The 18843-nt window shown below is 31.8% G+C and overlaps 1 protein-coding gene across 1 annotated transcript; it reads right to left on the bottom strand.

Annotated features, from left to right (window-relative positions):
- Positions 1–3342: 3342 nt before the first annotated feature.
- Positions 3343–7691, bottom strand: LOC117917794 (LRR receptor-like serine/threonine-protein kinase RCH1). Its single transcript, XM_034834180.1, has 2 exons — positions 4515–7691; positions 3343–4181 (listed from the first exon to the last, which is right to left on the bottom strand). The coding sequence occupies exons 1-2, from the start codon at positions 7474–7476 to the stop codon at positions 3679–3681; spliced, it is 3465 nt and encodes a 1154-aa protein (XP_034690071.1). The 5' UTR covers positions 7477–7691; the 3' UTR covers positions 3343–3678.
- Positions 7692–18843: the final 11152 nt, after the last annotated feature.

Genomic DNA, 18843 nt, shown 5'->3' with positions numbered 1-18843 from the left:
TGACGAGGGAGTTTAGTGGTTTGTAGACACTATTAATTGCTTCTTACCATGCTACCCTTTGGAGTCATTATCAAATTATAAAGACGTTGGAGATTTTGACATAATTAAGATGAGAAATTCCTATTACTCTAAGATTGTAGGCAGGGGAAATGAATGTCTTAAAACCATAGTTGGATGCAAGTTAACACTAAGGGATGTGAGGCATGTAGATTTGCACCTTAATTTGATATCTTTTAAGCTAGATCGATAAATAGGGATATGAGAGCCACTTTGATGGTGGAAAATGGAAGCTTAGCAAAGGCCCATTAGTTTCTACCAAAGGAAATGTATGCTACACATTGTATAAGATTCAAGGGAAGATGTGCAATTGATGAATTGCATGATGTAGAGGATGCCTCCTTGAAATTATAGCATAAGAGATTAAGACATAAGTGAGAAAGGATTACAAGTTTTAGTAAGGAAGTCCTCAACTCTCTTGGCAAAATATGGATACTTATCTCCATGTGAGCATTGTTTTTCTTTTTTAGAAAATGGTAGAGAGTTTCTTTCAATAATATATCTAAACAAAAGTTAGGAAAGTTAAAGCTAGTCTTCTCAAATATTTATGGCTCCATAGATGTGGAAACTCTTAAAGGAATTGAAATAGGTACTTTGTTACTTTTATTGAAGATGTTACTAAAAAAAGTATTGACTTTACTTTTTAGGGTCAAAGGATTAGGTCTTTTAGTTTTTTTAGAAGTTCTATGTCACGATTGAAAGAAAGATTGAGAGGAAATTAAAATGTCTAAGATCTTAGAATAGGAAAGGGGGACAATACATCTAAAGGGAGTTTGAAGTTGTAGGAATGGTTACACAAACCATACCCAACCCTGAATCTTTAGGGTGCATGTGAGATCTATCCTAGGCTTCTCTAAATCTTAACAATGGAAGCAAAAGACATTTTAAAATTTTAGATATAGACAATAGATACTATATCTTTGATCTAGACGTTCTCAAATCAATTCCAATCATTGAAGAGACAAAGCAGATCTTGAAGACCAATGGATCTTCCACTCGATGATTATTTTTCCTAGATCTTGGCATGCAAGAAAGGTGGAATCCTCTTTAATGGGGATGAAGACTAGAATTACTCTCTTTGGAAGACTAATGGTAAAAGGTGTAAGCCCTAAACCTATAAAAGGGTTTATATAGGCTTTCTTGTTGGCTTAAGTAACTTAAGCCTATTTTAGGCTTAAGTCACTTAATTAATCTAGCTCATTGGGTCTTAATTAATGAATTAATTAGCCTAATCTAGAAAAATCATTCATAAGCTCTTGTGCAATTTTACATATTTATCAAAATGCCTTTATGTACATATATGAATAAAGAACCTAAATATGGCCTAAATAATGTCATCAAGGAATATGAGTTTGAGTAGGGACTAGTAGAACCCAGAGGAAAATATTGGCTTCCTCAATATCCAATTTTAAAGCTGATTGAGCATCTCACGATAGAAAGTCAACTAAGTTCTATTATCTTATGATATTAAAACGAACACTAAACTTGGGTTTGTGACCTACTATCTATTATATGTAAGCTCCCCATGAACTAGTGTTTATAATTTAACAAAGTGAATATTATCAACCTCTCAAGATTACCTCTATAATTCTTGAGTTTCATATCCTTATATTATATAATCAATTGACATATTCTAACTCTCCAAAAGCATATGTCAAATTTCTAATTAAGAAAATATTATGCCCATATTTTTTCTTATCACATGTTCTTAGGATCACTCAAAGGGAACACATTATCTCAAACTTATGAGATATCTTAGTGTCTATCTTGAGAATATCTATTAACATCTACCTTAATTAATAATAACCTAATCCATAAGAAATATATGACCACCTTAGGGTCTTACCCATAGGTAATGTGTAGGTCAAAGTCAACAAAAACCTTAGCACAATCTACTATTCTCTTAAGGTTAAGAGGTCATACAACATAGTAATTTGGTGAAGTCATAACTACTTGATAATCAATGTCATGACTACTTAATAATTAATGCCAAGACTACTCAATAGTCAATGTCATGACTCATCTTAGATCACATCCTATATATAATTATATACACTAGTACATTCACCATGAGAACCCCATTGCAATGAATAATGCATGAATAAGATAGACAAATAGGAAATTAGAATCATATTATAAATAATGAAATTCATTATTATTACATCATGTCATATTTTTAAGAGTTTTATCCTAACAAAAGTTTATTAGTATTCTAAGTATGGTATATGATATGAGAAAATAGTCTCTGGCACTCACAACATAATGGTGTGGTTGAAAGAATGAAACATCTCATTATTGAAAGGGTTAGGTGTATGTTGAAGAATGAAAAGTTGCTTAAGGTGTTTAGAGGTGAAGATGTTTGAACTTCATGCTACTTGATAAATAGATCTTCATCATTTCTATTGAGCTTTGAGGCCTTGGAGAAGGCATGGACCAAAAAGATGTTTTTTATTCTCACTTAAGAGTCTTTAGGTATAAATCTTTTATGCATATTCCCAAAGAACCAAGATCTAAGCTTGATGATAAGGCAATTCCATACATTCACATTGGGTTTAGGGATGAAGAGTCTGGGTTTAAGTTTTAGGACCCAACTAAAATAAGACTTGTGAGAAGTAGGGATGTAGTCTTTCAAGAGGATGAAGATTTTGATAGAGTTCAATAACTTAAGGTACAAATGGTGATTTGATTAAGTTAGTACCTATTCCTTTCTCATCACAATAATCTAGAGTTAAGGAAAGGGAAGTTGGCTAATTAATTGCATATGAGAGACATGGGTTGATTAGAGATGATGGTGTAGTTAGTATGCCTACATAGGAATCTACTAAGCAAGGGGAGAAGTCACCTCACCAAGAGAGTTTAGCACCTCATGTTATGAGGTCTATTAAAGAGCATTTCCCTTCTACTAGATACCATTCTTTTGAGTATATGTTAGTTACTGATGAAAGGAGTCATAGAGTTTTCAGGAAGCCAAGTCTTGTAGAGACAATAGTTGTTGGTTGAGAGCAACATAAGATGAAATGGATTCTTTGAAGAAAAATGAAACTTATGAACTTGTACAAGTGAAATCTAGCTATTCTGACCATGGTGTTCCCCGTGCTACACAAATGATAATATCCCCCAAATCAATGCGGTGTCCCCAACTAGTGTCATTACATCCTCCATTCCCAACAATTTTTGCTACCGCATGCCCTCAAGTCTGTTATTTCCAATTGCATAGGTTAAAGAGAAAGGCAAAGAACATATCCTCTCAAATCTGTTGTTTCCTATCATGGGCAAACAAGGATATTGTTGAAATCCCAATAAGGATTGCAGTAAATTCATATCCAAGCATGATCCACATTTGCTGCAGCTCTTGTTTTGAGGCACAACACTTGATCATGCGAACAAGGCTTTCACATGTTCTTGGAAGAGACAAAGCATATTACATTGACACCTAACACAATCTTAGGACTATATTTATAGGCTTGCTTTCTTGGTAATAAATGATCCACCTGGAATAGCCAGTTCCATATGTTCATCTGCATATCAATATAAATTCTGTGTTACATATAAAGGGGAAAAAGAATTAAGTTCTGAAACTGAGGAAACAAATTTCTGGGTATTTTGGTAGCCCACAACTGTCTATTTGAAAGGCATTTTCGCATTGCAGGAAGAAGAGTATAGCAGTGAGGATGCAGAAAAGCTTGTATTATTGCTTTGGGGGTATGAGCATTGCATCATTTCGGATGGGCCTCCACCAGAATTATTAACTTCATGTCTACCATTTTCTGGAGATCCCTTGAGAAGCATGTCAACTTTCAAAGACTCCTCTCTCTCATGCCTAATCTCCTTCAGCATTGCGGCCACATCTTTCATCGAGGGCCTGTCATCTGGAGTAGGATTCACACAGAGTAGAGCCACACCCAAGGTCTGCATCATCTCCTCGAGCTCGGATTCTGGCCTAGAGTGTAAGCTGGGATCAAGTACCTCAATTTGACCTTTCCTCTGCCTTACCCAGTCTACAATGTGAAGCCCATCTGGAATTGTTGGATCAATTGGTTGCTTCCCTGTTAACACTTCTAACACAACAACTCCATAGCTATAAACATCGCTCTTCTCTGTGATCTTCATCATATATCCATACTCTGCAAGCCCAATTCCAAAATGAATATGAATTCATATTACCATAGCAGCAAATTGATCAGAACAAAGTTATTCATCAAGTAATAATTCAGAATCCAGGCTTTAGCTGGAAAAAAGTTTAAACCGGGTCAAGCTATGGTATGAATTTGAATGCTGAGAAAGGCAAGGGGAACAACAAAAGGATATATAATGTTCTCGAAGTATCTGAAATTTGGTGAAACTAAGCAACTTTCTGATTATTTGGGAAAATTTTGTTGTTAGGTGCTTCTTAGGAATTTGAATTTTTGATTAAAGAACATTAAAAAACATTGAAGTTCTCAGAAACTTGAACTAACCTGGAGCTATGTAACCATAGGAACCAGCAATAGTATTGGAAGACCGAGCATAATCCCTATCATCAACCAGCTTGGCAAGCCCAAAATCAGCAATATAGGGCTCAAAATCAAAGCCAATGAGAATGTTGTTGGCCTTGATGTCCCTGTGAACAATGGGAGGAACACAGTCATGGTGTAAATAAGATAGGCCCTGAGCTGATCCCAACACAATTCGGTACCTCAAGTCCCATTCCAAGCAGCAACGGCTCCGTTCATGAAGGAGACTGCCCAAACTTCCATTTGGCATGAAGTCATACATGAGGAGTCGTGTGCTTTGATTCCAACAGCAACCCAAGAACCTAACAATGTTCTTGTGGCGAATGGAGCCAAGGGTTTTTACCTCAGTTGAGAAGGAATCACGAACACCTTTATTAACTCCCAATCTGTCATCTTGACAGTTATACCCTGCAGCCAGTGTTGTTGGCCAGAGCTTCTTCACTGCAATGACTTCCCCATTTTCCATTTCTGCACGGTAGACAACCCCTGAGCATCCTTTTCCAATAACATTGGCTTCTACTAGACATGTTAGAACTTGCTCCACTGAGAAATTCAGCTTCTGGAATGGAGTGAACTGCCAAGGCCAGGAATCCCCTCCCAACTCCGAATCATTATCATCTCCGACCATTTTCCGAGCTCTAAAAACTGCAAGCATCCCAAGAATTGCCATTGCAACAGTGAGGGCAACTAGCAATGCAATTGCCAATTTAAGTCTCTGTGACCGCCTAAAACTGCTGCTGTTTGGCAGTCCCACATCTGCAGGATTTCTTACGAAACATGAATCACGATTCGAAGAACAGAGTCCTTTGTTTCCAGCCAGGTCTGTTGCTGATAACTGCCGGAACAGCTTGTTGTCAGGAAGATAGCCACTGAAATTGTTATAAGAGATGTTTAGAGAAACAAGGTTTTCCAGCCCAGAAAGTGCCATCAAATCTCCACCAATCTTATTGTGTGAAAGATCTAGAATTGATAGCCTGCTGAGAGCAGAAATCTGGGGTGAGATTACCCCAGTGAGGGCATTCCAACTCAAGTTAAGAGCAATGTCAAGAGCCTCAATCCCGAAAAGTTCCTTAGGAATGCCACCGGAGAGTGCGTTACTGCTAAGATCAAGCAACTGAAGACTTGAGCATTGGCCAAGCGATGAAGGGATAGAACCGGAGAGGGAGTTCCTACGGAGGACAAGCCTATTAAGTGCTGTAAGTTGACCAAAACTCCCAGGAATCTCACCCTCAAACTGGTTCATGGAAACATCCAAGACCTGGAGCCTGGTGAGAGAAGAAAGAGAACCGGGCAAAGTGCCTACAAAGCTGTTGTTGCTTAAGTCCACCATCTGTAAGTCAGTACAATTGCCAATCTCATCTGGCACCCTTCCAGAAAGACGGTTTTGAGACAGGTCGAGGAAACTGAGGTTAGTGAGGAACCCAACTTCTTTGGGAATCTCTCCGGTGATTTTATTGTCTTGAAGACGGAGGCGAACAAGGGAGCTGCAATTTCCAATCTCCACAGGAATCGAACCAGAAATGTCATTAGAAATCAAGAGAAGCTTTGTCAAATTTTGAAGTTGAAATAGGCCAGGAGGCAAGCTACCAGTCAGAGAATTGTGTGACAAATCTAAAGCCTGGAGGCTTCTGCAACCAGCCAATGCAGAAGGAATGCTTCCTTCAAATTTGTTATCCCAGCCAAAGAAGACAGTGAGATCCCTCAGCATCCCAAGTTCTTGTGGGATTGGACCTGATATCTGGTTAGTATCAACTTGTAACTGCAGGAGGTTGGTGGCATTGGAAAGACCTGATGGGATTGAGCCAGAGAGATTATTGTTACTAAGCATAAGCTCTTCAAGCATTGTGAGGGTCCCAAAAGACAAAGGTATACTCCCAGAGAAAGAATTCAAGGAGAGATCAAGAGTCCTCAAGCTTCCGCAGTTCCCAATCTCCTCAGGAATAGTCCCATCAAGGTTGTTCTGCCACAGTAACATCTTCTCCAGCTTTTGAAGCTTGCCAAGCTGCAGGGGGAGTGAACCCGAGAGACTGTTCTCATAGAGAAATAAATCCACAAGCTCAGAACAGTTCCCTAATTCCTGCGGTATCTCACCAGATAGCATTGTAGTGTACACTGATAGCGTCTGAAGCTTGCTTAGCTTACCCAATGAAACAGGTATGGAGCCAGAAATTTTAGTATAAGCAAGACCAAGCACCTTCAAATTCTGACAATTTCCAAGCTCATCCGGGATTATCCCTGAGATGTCTCTGTTCCCTCCTGCCCGTATAACTTCTAGACTCAACAGTTTTCCAAGCTCAACCGGAATATCACCACTTAATTGATTATCATATAGGAGAAGACTCTTAAGGCCGGTGCAGTCACCAAGCTCTGCCGGGATCTTCCCAGTAATCTGGTTAGAGTTTAAAATGAGGTCTTCAAGATAATGGAGCTTCCCGATACTAGATGGAATGCTACCCACGAGACTGTTTGAACCAACGTCCAGTACTGTAAGCTCAGTGCAGTCTCCAATATCAGCGGGGATCGTTCCGGTCAGGTTAGCATCCGAAACAGTAAACTTCTTAAGAAAAACAAGGGAGGAAAGATTGGAAGGGAAGGGAAGAGCTAAATGAAGAGACTGGACATTTATTTCTGTAACGAAGTTTTCTGAAGAACAAGTGATGTAAGACCAGTTACAAGGATGGGGGGCCAAAGGGTTCCAGTCTGAGAAACCCAGAGGCGGTGAAGGAGAGCTGTGAAGCCATGAATAGAGTGTGAGAGCTTCATTATTTGCAGCAGAAACAGCACAAGCAGATGCAAGTAGAAGGAGAAGGAGAAAATGGGGAAGATTACGATTACAGAAGAGGAGGTGGAGGTGGTGGGTGCAGAAAGATTGCCTCGACATCGGGTGTTGGTTGTGGATGTTGAAGTATTGCCTCGGCATCGGCATTGGCAATGGCAATTGCCTCAAATCCCTAACCTCTCTTCTAGGATTTGCATTGGGTCTCCTTGTGTGTGCGGGAGCTTGTATTTTTCGCTTCTTTTTTTAATCTCAAACTCATTACACTCCACTTCTGCAACTGCAGCCACCCCATTACCTCAATACTTTGCAGTCAAGCAAGAAAAGAAGAGATAAAAGAAAGAGGGAGAGATATAAAATTAATCAGTAGCCACACCACCTTCACCTCGGGGTTCTGCGATTCTGAGCTTTCCTTTCTTGTATATTGATTTGAAATTTTGAATACACCATGTGTTCATGCATTGTTTTCCTCAATGTGGTCAGTGATTGTAGGGGCAGTGTGGTTAATTTTTTATAGCACAGAAAATCCTTTGAAGGGGTTGTTATAACTTATATTAGCTGTAATTATATTCTTTGCTCTCGGGAGGAACACCTCTTACTTTCCTATAATTTCCTTTCCGAAAATTTCTTCTAAATTAGTGTCACCTGTGTGTTCGGTCAAAATGGTTCTTAAACAGTTTTTAAAAATAATTCAATGATTATTTTTTAAAAGAAAAAATTGTTTAAAAAACTTGGGGCATTACAGACTGATCTTTTGTGTTTCCAAATATCTTTAAAAATTATTTTTTATCTGTAATATTTTATTTTTAATCATTCTGTAGAATTATTTTTTGAAACAACCTCTTTAGCATAAAATGAAAATGATTGAAAATAATTAAAAAATATCATATTTTCAAAAAGAAATTTTAAAACTGTATTTTATGGAAAGTCATCATCGAGTATGAGAAACATTTTTCTATTTTTAAAAACAGAAACATGTTGGTAGGGTTTGATTTCCTATATTTTTCATTATAGGCAGCAGTAAATTAGAAAATTTCTGTGGATGGATATCTAAGCTTTTCATTTCAAACTGATATCAATGCACTACAGACAAAAGAAAGCATCAACTGGTCCAAAACCAGAACAAGAAGATGCAGCTTCCAGATTAATTGTTTACTCTTCTAAATCAACTCCATTTGTTTCTTAACACTCTCTCTTGTTTATTCTCTCTTTATGCATCATTATTCAGCAGAAAGTCATGAAAAAGGGAATATTACAGTAGTTCATCAGCCCCAAGATTCATTATAGAATTCCAAATACCATTTCATTTCACTCATTTCTCAGCATGATGGAATGGAGCTTTTAGGTGTTGTAGATGCCTGCAAACCATCTCATGGTCTCACATCTTCTCATAATAGTCTTCTTGAACCAAGCTTTCATACTAGGGTTTCCCAGCTTCTTCATGGACACTTTCATCCTTCTCAACCCATTATGCAGCCTTATGTGAGTGAGGGTCTGCAGGTACTTTTGTGTTCCCCAGCACAGACATTTTTGCACTGTCCATTGTCCTATTTTACATGTACTAAGCTCTTAGTTTGTAATGATATTGACTTATGAGTGTGGAGAAAGGATTATAATAGCTAGGGCATATAATGTGACAGTGTTATGTATTTGCTATTTACTTTAGAACTCTGGACTACTGCAGAAATATTTGTTTTCAGTGCTGACTTGTCCTAACCTGCTTGTTTTTGCCCCAACTCCCAACACCTAAGGCGTGTGCTAGGGTTTTGGAATCCCATAAAATCAAAGGGATGGTGCCCAAGGTCCTCTTGGTCAAAAGTAAACAAGTTCAATTTAAATGAATTCATCACCCCTTTAGCCTTTCAACCATTTTTTTTTTTTTTTTTGAAGTTTTGGATAAGCAGGATAAGGGTGTGTACTTTTTTCTTCATTTTAGTCTTAATTAATAAAAAATATTTAAATTCCACTTGGGTAGAATAGAAAGCATTATTTAAAAAAAATGATATTCGTTCATAATATTTAATTTTTGTAGAATAAAGATGAAAATAAAAAATATATCCATCTATGCAGAGAAATAATAGGTTGATTTGTAGAGGATTAGAAATTTTAACTGAATAATTTAAAGTCCATTTGACAATGATTACGATGGTAAGAAACATTTTTAATTTAGAAAGTATTCTTGAAAAAACATCAAGTGTTAAACAAAATTAAAAAAAAAAATGTTTTTAAAATTTTAAAATATTATTTATAACATTAAAAAATTACTTATAATGTTTTATAAAGAAATCTTTTATCAATATTTCTTGAGAGAATACTTTTATTAAAAATATCTTTGAATAGAAACAATCCTAAACGAACTCTTAATCTGCAGGCCCATCTGCATATCAACGACTCACAGCCTCATGTCATCTTCTGTTGATCTAATCATACTTATATCCAAGGTATGTTACAAAGATAAAAAAATATTTATGTAGTATTAATTATTGAACTTGAAGCAATATCAGTGTGGAGAACCTTTTAACAAGGCAACAAGTGATGATCCTCCATGGACAAAAGCGAAAGCTAGTGGGGGTAAACTAGAGTGGGGAGTGTATAGACTGAACAACACACCTGATTTTAAGGCTGAGGCATGTGGTGGATGACTTCATTTTCTGCCATTGGTCTGAGCAAACCTAACCCTTTTATAAAGATAAGAGTCTGAGTCGTTAGTTTAATGAACAGGTGTATACATATTATTGCCAATGGCTCACTCGCTTAAACAATGCCTTGCAATTTGCAAAGACAAGAATCAATATATAAATGTATAGACTAGCGGCTGCACAGAGCCCAGAGTTCTAGGGAGTGACCTTGGGAATTTCCCGGTATGGAATCTATACACGTTTTCATTTTGTCAAAAACCCCAGCTAGTAATCAGATTCCTCACTATGTTGTAGGATAGAATCTTTCCTCCAAACATGGCTTTCCTCTTCAAAAGTTACTCCGAAGAAGCTGCTACTGTTGAGTGTTGAGTATTGGTCACTTCTGCTACCATATTCGTTGTATAATTTATTTGATTTGGATCACTACCTTTAGGGTGTAACTTAAGAGGATCACTACATTTCGAGTGTCATTTAAGTCATAAGAACTTCATTTTTCCTATTCTAATTTTTCTTTCTTTTTTATGTTTGAGAGTTAATATTTGTATTATTGAAGATTATAATTTTTTATTTTTTCAGAAGTGCTCTTGAGTCCTTCCAATGCCTGAGCAACTCCTATCAATGCTCTCAAGCACTGCTTGAGTAGATTCTACGAGCACTCTCAAGCACCTCTTGAGCATTCTAGGTGCTTGAGCTACTTGTCATAGCACATGAGCGCTCAATCTTAAGATTCTATTTTTTAATTAAATTAAACACCCAATTTTTTAGTCCATAAAATTTATTTTATGCCACTTGTAAAAGTCATTACTTTATAACTCACTATATTTGTATATGCTCTCTCAAGTTAATTATACGCAACCTTGAATCTTAAAAAAAAGTGTAAGTAGTCATAATAAGAAAATATAATATCCTAAACCTAGATAAATGGAACAATATTGTCATTTTAATCTAACTAGAGTAATGCAATAATAATTTTTGTTTAAGTTCTTGCTTTTCATTAATTATATTCCAATATATATTAAAGTATTTCATGAAAATTTACTATTTATGTATTTAACCAAAACCTCATATGAGGTGAATGAAATTAGCCCCACTCTAATTACAATTTACTATATTTTTACTTTCATTTTTTATTTTGATTATTTATTTAAAATATATATTTTTTTAATACAATTAAAAATTTTGAAATTGAATTAAAATTTTTCTAAATAAATTAGGTCGGAGAACCTATGGAGAAGTCCTCGCCCAAGGGGATGAAAAAGCATTAAGATAAATCAAAATGGGTATGCCCTGCCCATAGTGACATCCCTAGCTATTGATAAGAAAGCAAAATTATGACATTTGAAAATCTTGAGTTAGGTTTGAGCTTTTATTTAATTTTATTGGTTTACCCTTTTATTTGTTGATATGTTTATCTTTCAATATAGTTATTTTCCTATCTTTCTTACAAGAAAATGATGTGTTACCATCATTTTTTTTCTTTATCCTAAGTTAAATCACATTGTATCATACTCCTTACAATTAATCATGAGTAAATAATGAAAATATTAAATATAAATTTGTCAACATAAAAAATGTCGGAAATGCTTAGATTAATCCATTCTCGTCCATTAATCAATTAGGATGTATAAATGATATTTTTTTCCTAGCTCTCTAGATCCTAGCGATGGAGGCATACATGCTTATAAAAACTTTTGATCTAGTAGAAAAGTGTTTTACCTCACATCTGTATGTTCCTAAATCAAATCATATATCGATGAAGAGAAGTGTCGAAGGCATAATAGTTGTCATACATCTTTCAAACCTATCGATTTTTTGCCATATTGACACTCTCCTTGAATAGTACTAGAGGGGTGGAATCCTCACTAAGGTTGGTGGTTAGAGTTCTCTCTCTTAGGAAGCAAGACTATCAAAAGATTGAAGCTCTAATCTTAAAAGAGGGGTATTTGTAGGCTTCTAGTGGGCTTAATGACTTGAGTTCATCTTAGGTTTGAGTCATTTAAATTAATTCATTTAGGTCTTAATTGATTAATTAGCCCAATTAGATTTTAATTAATCAATTAACCCAATTTAAAGAAACCATTCACTAGCTCTTGTACAACCTTATATATTTACCAAAACACTCTTATACACACAAGTAAATAAAGAATTCAAACAACCTCCATAAATTGTGTCAACAAGGAATATGAGTTCGAGTAGGGACCATTGGGACTCATAGGCAAATACCGACTCCCTCATAATCTAATTCTAAAATTGACTCAACATTTCAATATAAAGAGTCAACTACCTTCCAATATCCTATGTACATATATTACAACGAGGCAAAGGTACTCGAGTTTGTGACCTACCATAAACTATATATGGGTTCCCCATGAACTAGTATCCATAATCTAATAAGGTGAGTATTATCAACCTTTTAAAATTATTTCTACTATCTTTGAGTCTCAATTCTCTAATTGTACGAGCATTTGAGACACTCTAACTCATACAGAGTTTATGTTAAGTTCGAATTAAAGAACTACTTCATAGATTTCCTTAACATACTTACTTAGGATCACCCAATGGGACATAATGCCTCAATCTTCATGAGATATCATTGTAACTCTATTGAGAATACTTGTTGTCACCGACTTCTATCAACATCGATCCAATTTGCAAAGAATATATGATAATTTTAAGGTCTCACCCATAGGTTAAAGTCATTGTTAACTTTAGCACAATCTTAGATTCTCTCAAGGTTGAGAGATCATACAATATAGCAACTTCGTGAAGTCATAACTAACGAATAATCAATATCATGGTTCACCATAGGTTCTGTCTAATATATAATCTTATACACTAGTGCACTCACCTTCGGATACTCATCATAATGAACAAGACTAGTCATTTATACAATTAGGATGTAGTGCACTACAACCTCAAATGGATTGCCTAAATCAATCTATAAACCAATTGTAAACTAACAATTTATTTGTAAGAAACTCATGACTTGAATCTTTTGTGCAGCTTCTAATACACTTGAGTCATGTGCAATGTAAAAAATGTCAAGTCAAAATGTTTATACAGTATAATACATGGAATATATAAATAAAACAGGAAAGTAAAATTTTTATTAAATTATAAATCCATAAAATGTTATATAATGTCATGCTTTTAAGGTTTCTATCTTAATAGAAAATTTGGTGGACAAATTACAGCTAAATTGATCATCAAAATTTTGACTCTTTTGTTCAATAAAATATGGGTTTGATAATTGATGAGTCACATACATTGAGCATGTGTTATACAATTCAAAAGGTGACATATGATGAAATTCGAAAGACTACAAAATCAAGTCTTGCAAAATAAAATAATTAAAGTCAAAAAAGAATTAAAAGAAATATTTTCTTATTGGAAAATTTCCTAAGTATATAAAACAAATCTTCAATTGAATTCAAAAAAGAATTAAAAATGAATATTCTCTAGCTCACAAATTTCCTTAATGAAAGAGAAAATTTGTTAAAATTAAGAAATCAATTTCTTTGAATTCACAATCAAATCTCGAAAATTCTAAATTTAATTCTCTAACTTAACTTATAAATAATCACCAAAAAGGTTTAGAAAAAGGTTTCACAAGACATCCTTACAATGTTTTGAAAACTAAACCGGACCGACCAATCCAATCGGTCTAATAATCAACCGACAACATCTTTAATTCAGTATAGTGAAATGGATTGTTTAAGGGTTGGACCTGTAGTTCAGTTTGGTGAAATGGACCGTTCAAGGATTGGACCACCATGAATCGCTTAAACCTGTGGTTGAACCACAAACCAAATGAACCGTCCAACTTTACATGAACCAGACAACTATTGTTTTACCAAAAACTTAATAGGTTCTCCTTTCATCTGGCCCAAGCTGCTTCCTTCCAAGCCCATTTGTATGATACTAAGATGTGTTGGTATAAATGCTACACATGTAGTTTGTAGATATTTTATATGGGATAGGTTTTGGTTATAATAAAATGAACCTAAGATTTGTGATTAACAAAACAATTAGAGGACCATTGAGCTACATAACCGTTTAATTCAATAAATAGTATGGTAAATATCGATATATCCTTCTTTTAAATTTTTATCAAATAAAACATTTAAACAAATATAAATATTTATATCTATTATTATTTGTATAATAATTATTAATGATAAATATGAACATAACATAAATTAATTAATATAATAATTTTAAAAAAATTAAAAACAAAACACATAGATATATAATTAAATTAAATTAAATATTATAATTTTCTTTTCATCTTAAATATATCTTTATATTTAAATATTATACATATTCTATTTAATAACATTTAATATATTAATATATCTTTATCATTTAATTTGACATATCAAATATAAAAAATAAAATTTTAATAAAATTTTAATATATATATATATATATATATATATATATATATATATATATATATATTAATTTCTTATAATTATTTTAAATTTTAATAAAATATAAATTATATATTTGTAATGTTACCGTTTGTTCGCAATTTAACCATCAATCCAACCAATGAACCGAGAAAACTTTTTTGGTTCAATATTCAATTTGTCTAATCTAAATTTGAAAACATTGTATCCTTGCAAGTTCGAAAAGGTACACAAAGTACTACTACACATGTACTACTCACCATCCTCAAAGTCTTCAAGAACAAGTTGTGCTTGCCCTTTATTGATCTTCAACTTCAAGAAAAATCAAAGTAACTGAATTGGAGGAAAATATTCTTTTTCAAAGAATATTCTTCGAGAGATTATACTCCACAAATATTTTAATACAAATAATTTTTACATGCACATCTTTTTTGTAGTTTTGCTTCTTTTTATTTTTTTTATTTTGTTGCAAAACTCTCAAAATTTGTGTGTATAAAACATTTTAACTCACTTGAATATTCTATTTTCATTTTTATTCTTAATGGAAGAAGGATGCAACAATACAAATAAATAAAAATAATTATATTCATTTTAATACAATTAAAAACCTTAAAGGTATATTATTATTATTATTATTTCCCTAAGTGAGGTCGAGGGAGCATGTATGGAAAATTCCCCACCTCACCTCAATACAAGTTTGGGACAGGAATGAAAAATATATCAAAAATGAGCATGGCATGGGCCCTTGACATTCCTAATTATTTGATAAGGAAGCAAAATTATAACTTTTAAAAGTATTAAATTTTAAGGTTTGAGCTTTTACTTATTTATTTATTTAATTTACTCTTTATTTATGACCTCTGTTATTAAAACTTGCAATTTTAAACATAATAAAAATTACTCAAATTTTAGTGGATTTGGATTAAGTGTAATCATATTTGTGTCATAATCATATCAACTCATATAACCCATTTAATAAATAAATCGTAATCATATTTGATTATTCAACTCATCTAAACCTATTGAATTTATTTACTTAATCTTGTATCCAACCAATTATGAACTATTAACTTGTTTACTTAATCGTGTCAAATTGACTCGTTTATGACCCATTTAACTCATGTCAATTTATTAATTTATATATTTAAAAACTTTAAAAACTAAAAATATTTGCTTAATTATAAAGGCAAGTTTTACCATCTATTATGAGGTTTAGAATTTAAAATTTCATCAAATATCCCTTTTATTTTAAATTAAAGGAGAGGTGTGTGAAAATAACAAATGAAAATGATAAGGAAATATATTTGATAAAATTTCAAACTAATGTTATCTAGATGTAATTGGTCCAATTTGGATGTAAGTGAAACTAATCCTTACTTATAAATATCATATAGTTAAAAAGATTAAATGATTACAAAGTAAAATTTTATATATTTTATTATGAATATTAAAATTATTTTATAATTAAAATATTAAATAAAATAAAAAACAAGTGTAAAATTAAAATTTTAATTTACTTTTTATATTAAAAACAAATTATAATTAATATTAAATAATTAAATTAATAATAATTTTAAAAAGTAAACTTGAAATTTAAAGCAACTAAAAAAATTTCAAAATAATATATTTATAAAATGGATCATTTGTGTCATTTCATACCTAATTCAACTTAACAATTTATTAAACAGAATGTATCCACACACAAAAAACCATTCTAAAACGATTATTAAACTAATTAGTATTTAAATTAAGTAAATTTTTACTATTTCTTACCTTAACTGACCAACAACATGGCATGAAATGACTCATTACCATCCTTACATGCTGGAACTTCATTTTTTTTTTTTCTTTTCTAAATTAAAATAATGTATTTTACTCTTATAACTGATTTATGAGTGAAAAATGTTAATAAAAATATAAAATGTAAAATATTTTAACTCACTTGAATTTCGCATTTTCATTTGTATTCTTAGTGGAAGGAGGATGAAAAAATAAATAAAAGAAACAAATAAACAAACAAAAAAAAACAATCTGAAAGTTTCAAATAAACAAATAAATTTAAGATTTGAATGTTTGCAATTGATATTTTCAAAACAAACTAAAAAGAAAAAATGAATTTGATTTGTACTAAAATCTTAGATTTTTCTATTAATAAATTGATTTGTGAAATTTTTGTTAGTAAAAAAAACATAGAATGTAACGCCTTGTTTGGTAACTATTTTTTAAAATAGTTATAAAAAACTATTCTTAAAAACTATTTTTGAAAATTGTTTTCATAAGATGTTTTGTATAACAAAAGTTCGTTTGAGAACCTAAAATGTTTTTAACCTATTTTAACATTTTTAAATATGTTTTAAAAATAATTTTTATATTTAGTGTTTTATTTTTAATCATTATACATGCTTGTATAATTATTTTCTAAAACAACCATTAGAAAACAAATAAAAATAATAAAAAACAACTAAAAGATGTTTTCTGAAAAAACACCTATTTTTTGTAAATAATTTTTTGGTTGTCAAACATATTTTCTTTTTTTTTTTTTTTTTTTTTTTGGAGAATAGAAAACTATCTCCGAAACAATTGCCAAACATTCCCTAAAACATTAAAAATAATAATAATAAATTTCTTATTTTTGAGAAATAATCAATATCGATCAAAACAAAATTTTGGAATTAATTTTGCAAACAATTCAAAAATGAGAGAAATAGACATTATTTTAGGATTATTCAATTTATTAGAATAATATTATTCATTTTCATCCCAAAATTCGATTCTTTTTAGTCCTTAATCATATTGTAAATAATCAAAAACTAATATTTTGAGAAAAACATCCTAACAAGTACTACTTTGAAAATAATTAAGAATGGGATTCAAAACTTAAAACCTTCCATTTCATTTGGATAAGCATTTGTTTTTGCTATTTTTAAATAGAAAATAGAATAATTTTTTAATTAGTTTTTTAGGTTTTAAAAATGTAAAATATGTTTGTTAATTCTAACTTTATTTTTTGGTTTTAAAAAGTTTGGTAATTGTATAACAAGAAGTTGTTAATTAAAATTTTGAAAACAAATTTTTAAAATTTTTGCTTTTGTAATTTGATGACAAAAATTAATTAAAAAAATAAAGTATCCAAAAAAAAATTCCCAAATGTTTTAAACAAATTTTAGAATCAGAAATTACACTCACTAGTTAGCCCCTTCTTATCATTTTTTAATAAACCAACAATATTAGTGTCTCAATAATAAACATAAAATAATCATTAAAACTCAGAAAAATAATTTAAAAAAACCTTCCAAATTTTTTTTTCTACAGGTAACAAACATATGTTTATTTTTTATTTTTAAAAATAAAATTAGAGTGGTCAGACACATTTATCATTAACCAAAAAATATCCCACTCTCCTATGATCTGTTTTATTTTTCTCAATTTTTCTTCAATTTTTCTTTAATATCCCTTCTCAAAACCTCACCACCTACAGATTTTGTTGGGAAATTTTCCTATCATATATACATGGAACTTTTAACATATATAATAAATGATAAAAATAAATTAACATAGATAAAAATGGTCTAGCTAATTTGATGATCCATGTGTAGAATACGTTGTCTTTAAATAGTTGTCATTTTCCTAGGTACGAGCCACCTAGTTTGAGAATAAGGTGGGATCCTTGAATCTAGTGGTCAATGAATCATTTATCAAAGAGAAAATTTTTGAGAGAATCTTTATCGATCTAGTAGCCGATGAATCACTGATCAAAGAGTGAGCAACCATCAGGTTTAATGATTTGGTGGGATCTACAGATATAGTGGATCGTGAACCGCTTCTTCTTTTTCCACAAAGATTAAGACAAAACCGAGCTTGGATGCAATTGAACAAGATTTGGCAAATAGATACAAAGGTCAAGTGCTTTATTATTGAAACCAAACCTCAATTGGCTCACAACAATGTCCGGCCCCTCTATGGGCATGCTCACGAGAAGATTATGAAGAATTGGTCCACAATCAAATTACCAGAAAAATATGAAGATTTAAAATAAAAGTCATCACTCTAAAATACAAAAAAAAAAAAAAAAAAAAAAAAAACTATAAAATATGGAAAAGAGGAATCATATATAGATAGATATTTTTAAATAATTTCAAAGATAAAAGGAAAGTCTTTTTTATTGAACTAGAAAATTTATAAAAATATAATTACGTGGAAAAAAAAAAGTTATTATAAACCAATTTTTATGCATAAATATTGTATTAATTAGATTAATATTTTAGTTTTAAATTATTTTTGAAAAATATTATACTCATTGTTAAATCTAACATAAATCCTGTTTAATTTGGAGTTTCTTTGTTAAGTGGAAATTTTTTAAAAAAAAATACATAGTTTTATGTAATAGAGAAATAATCAAGTCATTATTGACAAATTTTTATTCATAAATTTCTAATATTAATTATGATTACTATTTGAGTTTTAAG

Source organism: Vitis riparia, chromosome 7 (genome assembly GCF_004353265.1).
Source record: "Vitis riparia cultivar Riparia Gloire de Montpellier isolate 1030 chromosome 7, EGFV_Vit.rip_1.0, whole genome shotgun sequence".
Classification (NCBI taxonomy): Eukaryota; Viridiplantae; Streptophyta; class Magnoliopsida; order Vitales; family Vitaceae; genus Vitis; species Vitis riparia.
The sequence above is the reverse complement of the archived record's forward strand: the minus strand, read 5'-3'. Positions and strand labels throughout refer to the sequence as shown.

What these genes read in the sequence shown, in the direction of transcription:
- LOC117917794 (XM_034834180.1), bottom strand. Translation starts at nt 7,476, where the DNA reads ATGCCGATGCCGAGGCAATACTTCAACATCCACAACCAACACCCGATG. An exon ending in CTATGGTTACATAGCTCCAG is followed by an intron (nt 4,182 to 4,514) that starts GTTAGTTCAAGT and finishes TTGGGCTTGCAG; the next exon opens with AGTATGGATATATGATGAAG.